General features: G+C 44.2%; 1 protein-coding gene across 4 annotated transcripts in view; it reads right to left on the bottom strand.

Annotated features, from left to right (window-relative positions):
* Positions 1-537: 537 nt before the first annotated feature.
* The window catches only part of SNX14 (sorting nexin 14), a 37,258-nt gene continuing 25,452 nt past the window's right edge, over positions 538-12,343 (bottom strand). For all 4 annotated transcript variants that reach the window (XM_061567540.1, XM_061567548.1, XM_061567556.1 and 1 more), the window contains 7 exons: positions 11,848-11,967; positions 10,511-10,634; positions 9,001-9,165; positions 8,254-8,349; positions 5,708-5,799; positions 4,804-4,866; positions 538-3,493 (listed from right to left, as the gene is read on the bottom strand). In XM_061567540.1, the coding sequence (XP_061423524.1) occupies positions 3,488-3,493; positions 4,804-4,866; positions 5,708-5,799; positions 8,254-8,349; positions 9,001-9,165; positions 10,511-10,634; positions 11,848-11,967 (666 nt within the window). In that variant the 3' untranslated portion in view covers positions 538-3,487. The remainder of the gene's footprint in view (positions 3,494-4,803; positions 4,867-5,707; positions 5,800-8,253; positions 8,350-9,000; positions 9,166-10,510; positions 10,635-11,847; positions 11,968-12,343) is intronic.

Genomic DNA, 12,343 nt, shown 5'->3' with positions numbered 1-12,343 from the left:
TCGCAAAGTGCCTTTCGACTAGGTACTCAGACACTGCCGAAAAAAATCGATATCATAGACGAAGGGCGATAACTCTTTGGTTCTTTCGGTAAAGTCGCGTAGAAAGAAAAGAAATGAAATAATAGAATACGACGTTTCGATTGCAACACAAGCAATCGTCAAGTCGAACTAAATTTGAGAGACAAAACACAGACACGGTGACGATTTCTTGTGTTGCAAATTAAACGTCGTATTCTATTAAATTGATTTTCTTTCTACGTGACTTTACCGAAAGAACCAAAGAGTAATTCCTGCAGTCACTAAAGCTTCACATCAAATTTGAAGGGCGATAAATATATAAATGCCACGTGGAAGCTGCAGTCAGCGAATCAAAAGAAAGAGAAAATCAATGGGTGTTGAGGTCTTTAAACACCGTAAACATGAATGTATGGAGTTATTGGTATGTACTGTTAACTGGGCCAATTTACAATGTAACAACTTTGCGAATGTAATCAGCACGTGGGTGCATGTGACATTAACAAGACACAGCAGAACAAGTCATATTTAAATCACATTTATGCTACCAATATACAATTCTTACACAACTGAAGTACATCCAAAGATTGTAAAGTGTAGGCCTACAGATAAGGCAAGTGCACGCCACATGAATTGCCAAGAAATGCTTACAAAATGCAATTATTTTCACAATGTTTGGTAAACTCTCAAACTCAAGTGAATTTCCACGGATTTTTACAATTCAAAGGCATTGTCATGCCGATGTGTAATTCATGCAAGACAGTTCATTTGCACGCAAGTGCGTTTTGAAATCCGCAAATGACAAACCTCACATTGACAGCATACAAATGATAAGTTTAGCTCTCCAATGTGAGTATTTGGTTTGTACCCGCTCCTACACAACACAACGGTGAAAACCGATGCAATCTTGCACCAATCGTCACAGCCCCAGTATGGCAGCACATATTGCCTCTACGATTCACATGCGGACTACGTTCTTATCGACTGACATGTGGCTCGGGTAATACACAGTCGACCGCACGCGGCTGTCAGCAGAATGTCACAGTTGGATGTTCAGGTCCTTCATCCAATTCAAGGTGGCAGTAGACTACGCTGACAAAAAAAATCAACACTCTTCAACTGTTGACAGTGCTGTGGAAAATAACCATTATGCTCTCATGTAGCAAGAGGGCCTTGTACCAGATCATACGCACGTACAATGTCCTACAATTGAAGTGCAATATTTTGGAATATAGGGGAACTGTACGGAAAGTAAATATAAACTTTTTTGCCTAGCTATCAAGCATTGCGGGTAAAATTAAATATAAGCAGAACTCCGTTCCTTCCGTGCGACAATTGGTCTGTAAAGCCACTAAGGCCGATGGACTTTAAAATATTTCAATTTGTATGCAGACACACAGAATGGAATTAAGCATATATCTGTCGAACTGGGTGAACATTAGCTTATAAATGTATGTACATTGGTCAAGTGTGGTGATCCAATTGCCTGCACTCAGAGGCAGAAGAGTGCTCTGAGTTGGATAGGCAGGTATGACCAAGGAAACAATCCAAAGTAAGTTTTTTTCCAGCAAAGACTTGCCCCGGTGGTCAAGTGTTCGAATTTAAATTGCACCGAATCTCATTAATGGCTTCATAAGCCACTGATAAGTGCCATAAAACCACAGTTTAGGTTGTGGTTACCAAACCTTGAATATGGTTCTGTAGTATTGCTAGAATGAACTTCAAAACAGTAGAGTTTACCCGTCATCAGGAATTAAAGGGAGTCAAACTGTTAACTTGTAATTCCGTACTGCACAAGTGTAATACACAAGCTCGTGACTTTACCGAAAGAACCAAAGAGTATGGATTCCTGCAGTCACGAAAGCTTCAAATCAAGATTAAGCTTCTAGTTGTCGGTGTTCCAATATCACGAAAATAAAACAAACATTCAGTGTCATGCAAAAAGAAAAATGCTCAAGATATTTGCTTGTATTCAATTAATGAAGTAATTCTTTTAAATACTTTATCAAGTCTTGAGACCACATATTGGCCCAGCATTTGAGGTGGTCTTGTACCACAGTGAACCATGTTGAGCGATATTTATAAAGCAATTTAGGCACTACAACGCTTTACTTCGCACATCCACAGCAAACATAAATAATGACGATTCTTATCCGAACACTTACTATCAGTGGCGTAGCATGGGTTAGCCTTGGGCCCTGGTGCAAGGAATGAAATGGGGACCCACCCCTGTCAAATCCCCCTCTCCTCTTCTTCAGAGCCCAGCAAGCCTATGCCCCTCTGACTCTATGCGTGCCAGTGCAGTTGTATAGCCTGCATACTCAATAGCTGCGCCACTGATTACAATTCGTTGCTTTTAAGCGAACAGCGATAAATGTATGTTCCGGACATACTAGTTTTCAGAGCTGCTTCACCATTGACATCAGAGCATCTGGATGTAAGTAGTATGTACATGTGTCTGTTAAACTTTATTCACACCGTACGTAGCCAACCGTGCTAATCAGCCACTTCAGTGCCATGGTGCTGAAGGGCTCTCATTATTAGGCATATTACAATCCACCCAACATTCGATGAATTATCACAATTTGGGGTTGTGATTAGATTCAAGAACTTTTTTTTTAATCTCATTCGTACAATCTCGTATTGTCCGCCTTGTCTTTTATCAAGTTGTCTAATTCGTTCCATTAGCCGAAAGATTATATTTTCACTTAATTTAAATATATCGTAAAAAAACTAGACCATGAAATGCACGACTCGAGACATGTAACCGGAATGTAAGCATCTACCTTGATTGACTAATAATTATTTATACATCTAATACAAAGGGCGCCATCGTGGTTTAGATGTTGAATATCTCGCCTGGTACAACAGGAGGTTGTGGGTTCAATCCCGACCCTGATGCCTGTATATTTGAAGTCTGCATGTTCTCCCCATGGTCGCATGAATTATTCTCCAGGTCATCTGGTTTTTCCCTCCACATTTAGAAACATGTGTTTAAGAGTATTTGGCTGCTATAAATTTCCACATAAGCCACTACATTGAGCTATCATTTGTGGCCAGGTTGCTTCTGAAAAGGAGCTATATTTTTCAATGGGCCTTACCTGGTATTTAAAAAATTTCGTTTAATAGTTTAAAAAGCATGTATGGCCACTCACACCAAAACTACGCAATTTAAGAGGCTGTGAACCCAGACTGGAGTAATGACAGCTCATGGTAGCCACATCATTGCGATTGCCGGGAACAAACAAACCATTAAAATGCGGGCATTATGTTTCACCATGAAATGCTTTTCCACGGGAAGGAATTCTGCCGTGTTTGAGCGGGCGTATGCTATGAGCCGTGTTTACGAGGTAGCCTACAGATGCCAGGCGTTTATTGGGGCTGACATCGCAGCTTTGAAATGCGACACCCGCGGCAGCATCAATCTGTGGGACTCGTGCTCGGGACGGCAGGTATTGACATCGGCGGCGAGTCACTTCTGTAAAAATAAAGAAAGAATTACGTAAACATCACATGAGAAGAAAATTCACGAAATGAAGGTAGCATTACACATTTCAAAGTTGCGCGACTTATTATAAACACTTCACCACAAGTGGTCCTTCACAAACAATGCTTTTGTTAGTTTTTCACAAATGGCCATAATTGCCGAAATGGTTTAATGATATCATGGGGTATGATGGCCTCTTATATAATGCATAACCGCAGGCATGCGCAAGGAACATGTATTATCCTACACACAGCTGCTAGACGACATGCGGCAAAGTAAATTAACTGCATGCAAAATTTCGATTTAAAGCTTTCGTGACTGCAGGGATTCATATTCTTGGTTCTTTCGGTAAAGTCACGTAGAAGGGAAATAATAAAATAATAAAAATATAAAACAATACAATTCTCACGACGTTTTGATTGCAACACAAGCAATCATCATCAGGTGTGAAAACCACAGCAAGAAAAGTTGTGAAAAAAGTGGCGGTTTTCTTGTTGTGGTTTTCACACCTGATGATGATGATTGCTTGTGTTGCAATCGAAACGTCGTGATAATTTTAATGTTTTATTTTAGTTATTTCCCTTCTACGTGACTTAACCGAAAGAACCAAGAATATAACTGCATGCAATTCGATGGATTTATTTAGTAAAAAATGTGAAAAGAAGCATTGGTTGGGTGGCTCAACGAGGACAATAATACGATAGAGCGCTGAGCAGGCGAAGCTGATAGCCTGGATTTGAATCGGGGCAGGCAACTGTGATTAAACAGGGTTTATTTGTGCAGTGAGTCCAGTCACCAATGATTACGTGAAACAACCATCACAATGAAATACATTTTTTATTTATTGCAGCTTATTCCAGCTCCAACAATAAAACTTTTGTTTGCATCTGAATGGCATACGATAAACATGCTTTGCAGGCCGTATAAAGGTTTACCCCGATTGTGAATAAAGAGGCCCTATGAAGTGACTTGAGAAGTAGTAATTTGATGTCAACTTCTGGGGCCATTCTCGAAACACAGGATGGTGCACTTCTCACTGCAGAAGTTCCAAATCGAAATTTCTTCGACTCATTACATGATTACCGATTTTGAAATTTGTATATAATTGGGGGGGGGGGGGGGCAGGGGCAGCAAGTATTTGGAGATCCATCGGTCAGACACCACCAGTGCATCAAGCAAAGCGGTCAAGAGACCAATAACTGTGATCCTGCACTGCGTCTGCAAGGGACCTGTCGGAATATCGCGAGCGATGAGTGTTGTGATGGAACACGTCAATTGGATGGAGGGAAAGACGGACTCACCAGCTTCTGGTCGATCTCTGGGAAGAGTTCCAGCACGACGATGTCCAGCAACAGATAGGTGAGCTACAGTAGCAGCAGCAGCAGCGCAAAGACACGCGGACACAAAGAAGACAACGATCACACCTTTTGGCGTCATCTGGTCCAACACCAATGGAGACTAGGCTCTAAGAAAAGCTGTCTCGGGTGTGGACCAATCAACTTCAAGGACAGTGCATATCATTATAATTATCAGAATTGTTTCTTTTTGTTTGCATTTTGACTGCTTGTGTTGTGGTTATTGCAAACATGATGCCTTGTATAAAGGTGTCAGTTTTTGTACCAGTTGAAAGGGTAAAAACCTATTACTATAAGACAACGATCCCCCATTTCACTTTACAAACCATATTGGGAAATGCTGTTAGCAAGCAGATATAAAGGCTGGTAAAGCACAGGAGAGGGTGGGGTGTGAGGTCATAGTGTCGTGCGCAGAATGCCTGCACCACCGCTTTCCACGCACGCACGCACGCTCATGCAAGCACACGGTCGAAACCACTGATGAACACACAAACACACGAAACCAGCGGGCAATCCTGCAAGCTGTTTCACTCTCCCTCAGACCCATGACCCTGGGAACCATGAAAAGGTGCTTGGGACTGCATGCACGTGTCTGATGGAGAACGTGGCCATGAAGTGTGTGTCAAGGTATTTCAGTCACTTGAATGAATCCACTTGCGTGCATCACACGAGACCCAAGAAGCTTAGCTTTGAAGCGTCTTCAAACTGGAGCCACAAGCCACCACTTCAGAGAGAGTCAGGAGAGTTTATATCGCCAAGTAAGAACTTGAGCCTATATGGGCTCTTTTACAAGGTTGACCTGGTGAAGATGGCCATAAAAGTAAGACAGTGGTGATAAAACGGGCCTTGCCTGCTTGTTGAGCAGAGGCTGCTGCAGCCCATCAAACAGTAGCTTGATTCCCTCGTACCGGGCGTCCTCTCCGATGCACCTCACCAGCATGTCTAAGGGCCGTGTCAAACACAAATGAGATCCCAGCGAGGAGGCAGCCACAAAACATGAAAACGTTCAACGATGAGAGAGACACAGCACAGCATGCGAAACAATTATTCAAGCGCCGAGGGATCCTCTTCGATAGAAATGAAAACACGCCGCTGACCGAGCGGGCGAAGGAATATTAAAGCGCTCAAAGACAGAGGAGGATAAAAAACGTGAAAACACCCAGAGTGTAGATTTAAAAAAATAAACACGCGCTCCATAGTTAAGTTGGAGAATGTGAGACCTAAATCTTGAGAGAACTAAACATCCGAGTGAAACAATGAAGAGTTAATCTAACATTAAAACGAACGTGCCGTGATGTATTTGCGGAAGATTCGAATTAAAAACGGATAAATACCAAGTAAAAAGTAAAAAAAAAGAAAAAAATGTATCCTACACGAAATTTAAGGCTTTAATTAATAAAAAAGACTTTAAAAGTGTCTTTCAGGAGTACGACGTAGGATACTCGCGTTGTCGCTGCAGTGTGACTGTAACTTTTGAAACACCACTGCAGTACGAGCACTCCTTCGTGAAGTCACTCTCGACTCTGCCTAATTTACAAAGCTTCAAACAAACAAGAGCTACTTGTTTGCAATACTTTCCAAGAAAGGTTAGAAGTGTTGTAGCGCAATTCACGACTCCGAGGCAGGTTGCTGTTAGGGGCTCACGCCACGTTTATTAAGGGCTTACGCCAGGTTGTTAAAAGCTTCCGCCGAACCAAAACGTCCCTAGCCTACAACTCCCCAGGGGACAGGGTACTGGGATCCCTACACCCCAGCTAACCCGGCTCTCCACCAGAGGTCGCAAACGGGTTTTGATTCTTTACCCGTACCTGGCCACACCAGGGTCGCAAACGGGTACCCGTACCCGGCCGGGTACGGGTAGCCGGGTATCAGGTAGGGTACGGGTATCGGGTACCCGATTGCGACCTCTGGAATGAAGCCATGTTGCAGGCGCGGGTGGGTTGATTCTAGGAACATGAATTGTGAGAAGAGACGAGACGTTGGGAAATGAGTGACAAACGGTGACTCACCAGTGACTCACGGCCTTCTCACTCATTGGTTGGGGTGAGTCACGTGCGGCTACCCGTACCCGTACCCAGCCGCACCAGGGTCTCAAACGGGTACCCGTACCCGGCTGGGTACGGGTAGCCGGGTATCGGGTAGGGTATGGGTATCGGGTACCCAGTTGCGACCTCTGCTCTCCACCCTGCCCCGGGCCGGGACTACCCCCAACCTCGGCCGGTCGGGCAGAGAAGCCTCCCCCTAGCCTCGTGTGAGCATCACCTACCGAATCCCCACTCCTACCCCCGACCAACCCTGGTTAATCCCGGGTCCCGCTTTAAATACCCCCCTGGGGGCATCACGTCACCATCCCTCAAGGCCCGCCTGACGTCACGTTCCGCGACGCCACTCTCTCCGAGGGCGAGCGTGGCGTGATGTCACCCACTACACCTCTACAGAAGTATTCAAGGATTAGTTAGGTTCGTACGTCTAGAACAAAGGGGACAGGGTAATTGTTGTAAAACTCATCTAATATGAACCACATTGTAGTTTAACGCTGTGTTGTTATTAGGTAGGGGTTTATCTTTTTACAGGTAGGAACCACCTGGTTACACCAGCCCACAGGGGATTATTGTGTCCGTCGTGCAGGGAGGGGCAAGGGTGGGGAGGGAGGGGCTGGGTGGGCAGGGGCTGGTGGGGAGGGGAGGGTGAGGAGGGGCTGGGTGAGGAGGGTGGGGAGGGGCTGGGCTGGGTGGGGAGGATGGGGCTGGGTGGGGGGTGGGAGGGGTGAAGCTGGGTGGGGAGGGGCTGGTCACCCCGTGGTGCCCTTATAAAACTCAATGTTTAACCTACTCACGCCGGCTTGTGCCCGCCCTCACAGTCGGGCATATTTGCGGAATACACCACGCCGCCGTTGACCCTGGCCATTGACCGAGCAACCCAACGTTCCTACCAGCTCCCTCCGCAGGAATGTGTTATAAAGCTGTCAAATTAAACAAAGGGTTGCCCAAATATTGGAGACAAAATAGAGCAAAAAGTCACACGCAAACTGATGTTTACCCGAGAGCTACCCACTAGTTTCCATATTGCCGAGTGATTCACTGAAAAAGCGTGACACCAGTGGTTCTTAACCTTGACTGTAGCCTTGTACCCCCCTTTGGTTCTCAATCATCAAGACATTTATGTTAATAAATACATAGCTTTGTGCTGCATTTGTGCTTCGATGATTTACCTTCTAAAAATATCTGGCATGTCCCGCACCTCCAGAAAGGGCATCTCGCACCCCCGTGGCACCCCAGGTTAAGAACCACTGCGTTACAAAATCCACGCATATGTATTATTTTTCCTAACTTGTTGATGTCGCTTTGTTCCTTTAAAAGATCATGATGAGGTGCTGCGCCGGGTGTCGCAGGTCACCTGGAATGTAGGCCATCATGCCCTGGAATGTCTGCTGGGCTCGGAGACGCTGCTCTTCGGGAGTGCGGGAAGGGTCTTTGTCAAAGAACAGGACGTCTGCCACAATGAGAAGAAAATAAACAAAAACCACCGTTAAATTAATTAAAATCCTAAACTTAACATGCACATGGGTTGAACAAAAAAATTCTGCGCTGCTACAGCCTCGGTAGATGCGAGGCCAAGGCCTTAGAGAGGTGACTTTGCCTGAGGTTGAAGAGCACCTTGATTGAGAAATTGGAGCTGGCAAGCTCAGTGCTGGGTTCCCAGAGATTACAATAGAATGGAGTCGTGGAGTACGGAGGGTTGTGGACCTGGTATATGAGGAATGTTCAAAGAGGGGAGAACCTATGACGATGATGATGATAAAGGAAAATATGATAGAGGTCACCAACATTTTGATAATTGTCATGACAATAATGATAACGATCGTGACAATGATCAGTGAAGGGGACAGTGATGATGGAGAAGACGACGAGAACTATGATGATGATTATGCCAACAATGATTATTCAGACGATGCTGGCGATGATGATGATGATGATAATAATGATACCAACAATAACTATTCAGACGATGCTGGTGATGATTTTGACGAGGATGATGATGACGGCGACAATTTTTACAATGACAATTACGAAAACTAACATGGCGTTGAATGAAAGCATGAATGGGAAGACCAGGCCAGTGGTGACGACACATGGTGCTCACCTCTAAGCAGGTGCAGGAGCTCCTCCAGCCGGTGCTCCTGCAGCAGCTGGCCTATCTTGTAGGCCAGGTAGTGGTCGCAGTAGGCCTCCAGCGTGTGCTTCAGCAGGATGCGCCCCCCCATCAGCAGCTGGTGCAACCAATCGGGTATCTTGAACACTATTCGGCCTGTGGTTAGAAAGGCGCCAAGGGGTGCGGGGGTGGCATGAGGATATCAACATCAGTGTTAAACTATACACTATTTTATTCACCTAAAAATGTTTTATTTTACCAGGTAAGGCACACTGAGTTATATAGCTCTTTTTCATAAGTGACCTGGCCACAAATGATAGCTCAATGAAGTGGCTTATAAGGTGGAAATTTATAGCAGCCAAATACTCTAAACACATGTTCATTGAGAATAGGTTTTTCCCCTTTTATCTGGCAACAAAACTGGTGTTAAGTTGTTGAAACACCTAACTGAAACATTTTACAAGGAATCATGTCTGCATTAACCACAATACTTGTGGTCAAAATGCAAACAAAAAACATACTCTGATAATACATGCATTGTATTTGAAACTGATTGGTCCACACCAGAGACAGCTTTCCTTTTGAGCCTCGTCTCAAACGGTGTTAAACCAGAGGACGTTTGAGACGAGATAAAAGGGGAAAACCTATTCTCATATTTTGGTACTGGCAAAGGAGGTCCCACATGTTCATTCTTAATGTGGAGAGAAAAACCGGAGGACCCGGAGAAAAATCAACATGACCAAGGCGAGAACATGCAAACTCCAAATATATAGCAGGTGTCAGGGTCGGGATCGAACCCACGACCTCCTGCATACCAGGCAAGGGAGTAACATTGCGCAACAGTGGCGCCATGTGTAAAGTGGAGGCACAACGCACACACAAACAGAAACTGCAGCATGTCATGTAGGCACCTCCAAATGTTGAAGGATAATTAGCTAAGTCACACATTGGTCCAAATGGGTTTTAAGAGATGATGGTACTCACAACTTAACCCACTACCTGTCATCCACAATACAAATTATGAAGTGCACCTGTTTTTATACTGAAGTGACATAGCCGCCTTGAACGGCAAAGCAACTCAGGGTCTATGGAATGAGAGTTGAACCAGTTCATTGCGTCAACAGGTCCAGCATTTGCCTGCTTAAACAGATGTTGATGAAAAACATTGGCAGAGAAGACCCATAGAGCAATGGAGCAAAATGTGTTTTTTTTGGATGGTAAATCACAATTTTTTTTAAATATGTACAACCCACAATTCACCAAGCGAGTACATATTACATTCTGGACAAAAGTGGCCGCTTTAATGGTCATTTTTCTAATTTTTCTAATTCTTTTGAAAAGCCAATTTTTTTTTACAATATCCCCCTCTGCGCCAGGCTCGAAGGATCGTCGGCCAAACCACCGCAGGACCAGCACTTGCCACGAGACCGATGACAATGGTGGTGACGAATGGATGCAGAACATCGCACCCGAAAATGTCGCAAAGAGCAGGGCCACTTACCCACGAACAAGAGGTAGTCATAGATTCCGCTCACGGTCCTCTCCTCCACGAAGAAGTTTGGGCCCCTCTTCTTGTCACAGCCGTCAACGCGGCTGGCATTGTCGCCGAAGAGTGGGCTGAAGATCTGTGGGGAGCCACGGGTTGGGGCCACTTAGAGTAACTGCTAAATCATGTTTCACCTAAGACGGGCCGGCAACCAAAATAATAAGAAGAGACATTTTCTTTTCGAATTCGGTAAAAAAAAACTCAATATTTCAAGAGCCACAATGCACGTGAGTGCGAGTCGGTGGTCCTTAATGTATAATGTCACTAAGCAGTCCCTAATAGAGCCGCAGGTTGCTGACCCCTGACCTATAAGTACGATTTCAGTTTTTGCGATATGATTATCGCAAGAACAGTTCACCACAACTTTGTTATTTCATTACCATTGTTGTTATACTGTTGTTGTTGTGCCTTCCTTAACTCCCATTTGGAATGAAGATTACTTAAAAGATCCTCAACCGCAGTAAGCTGAACACAGGCCTCCCCTAAGCCTTCCAATAATAGCAAATTAAACTGTAATCCTCATAACGCACATGCTGACAGTTACACAATAGATAATTGAAGAAGTAAATTGACTATGTCATATCACCACCATGCCATTAATTACGTTTTGCAAAGCACAAAAAGAGTAAGGTCATGGCTATTATTTGGACCTTTCATTATTGTGTTATTTCATATATATTTCGTCAGGAACTAAACTCGAACACATTTTTCATGAGCGTAATCATAATCATTCAAAAATACAATACAATTATCGTGGACCTTATATTGTATAATGTATCATAGTATCACCATATTGCGTCGCAATTTTTAAGTTGATTTGCTTAACAAGATAAAAATTCAAGGGACCAGGATAGTCTCATATGCAAGAGTGACTTGTGGCACCAAACTGACACAAGAAAACATCTATGATAAAGTGCAGTAATAAAGTAATTATAAATCAAGAGAAAAAAATGAACTGAAAATATTGCACGTACATAAATCAATGTTAAATACTGCATTACCCCTTCACACAAGGTGGCTCTGTCACATGTTTAAAATGATCATAGTAGAATTAATTTAGAGAAACATCAAACGGATAGAGTGACTATTGTGCAAATATATAAACAGGCAAGCACACATGTCAAATGTTAATCATAAAGGATCGCCAGCTCAGCATTAAATTGTAATATTGGGTGGGAGAGTAGTTGAGGACGTTCCATCATTTGAAACGATATTCCCTGGTGTTTGGCGCGAGCACAGATCCACCCTGCCGGCTAGCAGCGCAGAGCGGTGCGCATACGCGTGCGTCACACCTTCGCATCGCACTTCTGGCTCGGGCTGAGGACGGTGATCTCGTTCTTGCCGGGCTTGGGCTTGGGTGCTTCGCAGGAGACCACAAAAGACTGGATGAAGGGCTCCAGGTGCTGCCCTCTCTGCAAGGGCACGGCCGCGGCGATGGCAGGGGAGAGAGGCTTTTGTTAACGAGCCAGGCCGATGAAAGGGTTAAACATTTTTTATGTGTATGCACTTGTTTGTGTCTGTCAGTCTGTCTGTCTGTAAACACGGTGGTCATGGTAACTGGAAGATTTTGCAGTTTTTTCCTGGATTATTCTGTTGCGTGTAGTCACTTTAAGATGTGTCGTGTTCATGTTTTTGTTTGTTGCGGTTGCACCAGAGTCAAGAGCCGCATGGCTCACAGGGCTATACCTAATAAATGAAACTGAAACTCTCGAAAAGATGATCCAATGTAAATGTGATTTTATTATAAAGCTGTGTTGCTATTAGCGACTCGCGCTATAGCAAAACCGG

Source organism: Lethenteron reissneri, chromosome 5 (assembly GCF_015708825.2).
Source record: "Lethenteron reissneri isolate LAM-NWPU_2019-01 chromosome 5, ASM1570882v1, whole genome shotgun sequence".
NCBI classification, from domain to species: domain Eukaryota; kingdom Metazoa; phylum Chordata; class Hyperoartia; order Petromyzontiformes; family Petromyzontidae; genus Lethenteron; species Lethenteron reissneri.
The sequence above is the reverse complement of the archived record's forward strand: the minus strand, read 5'-3'. Positions and strand labels throughout refer to the sequence as shown.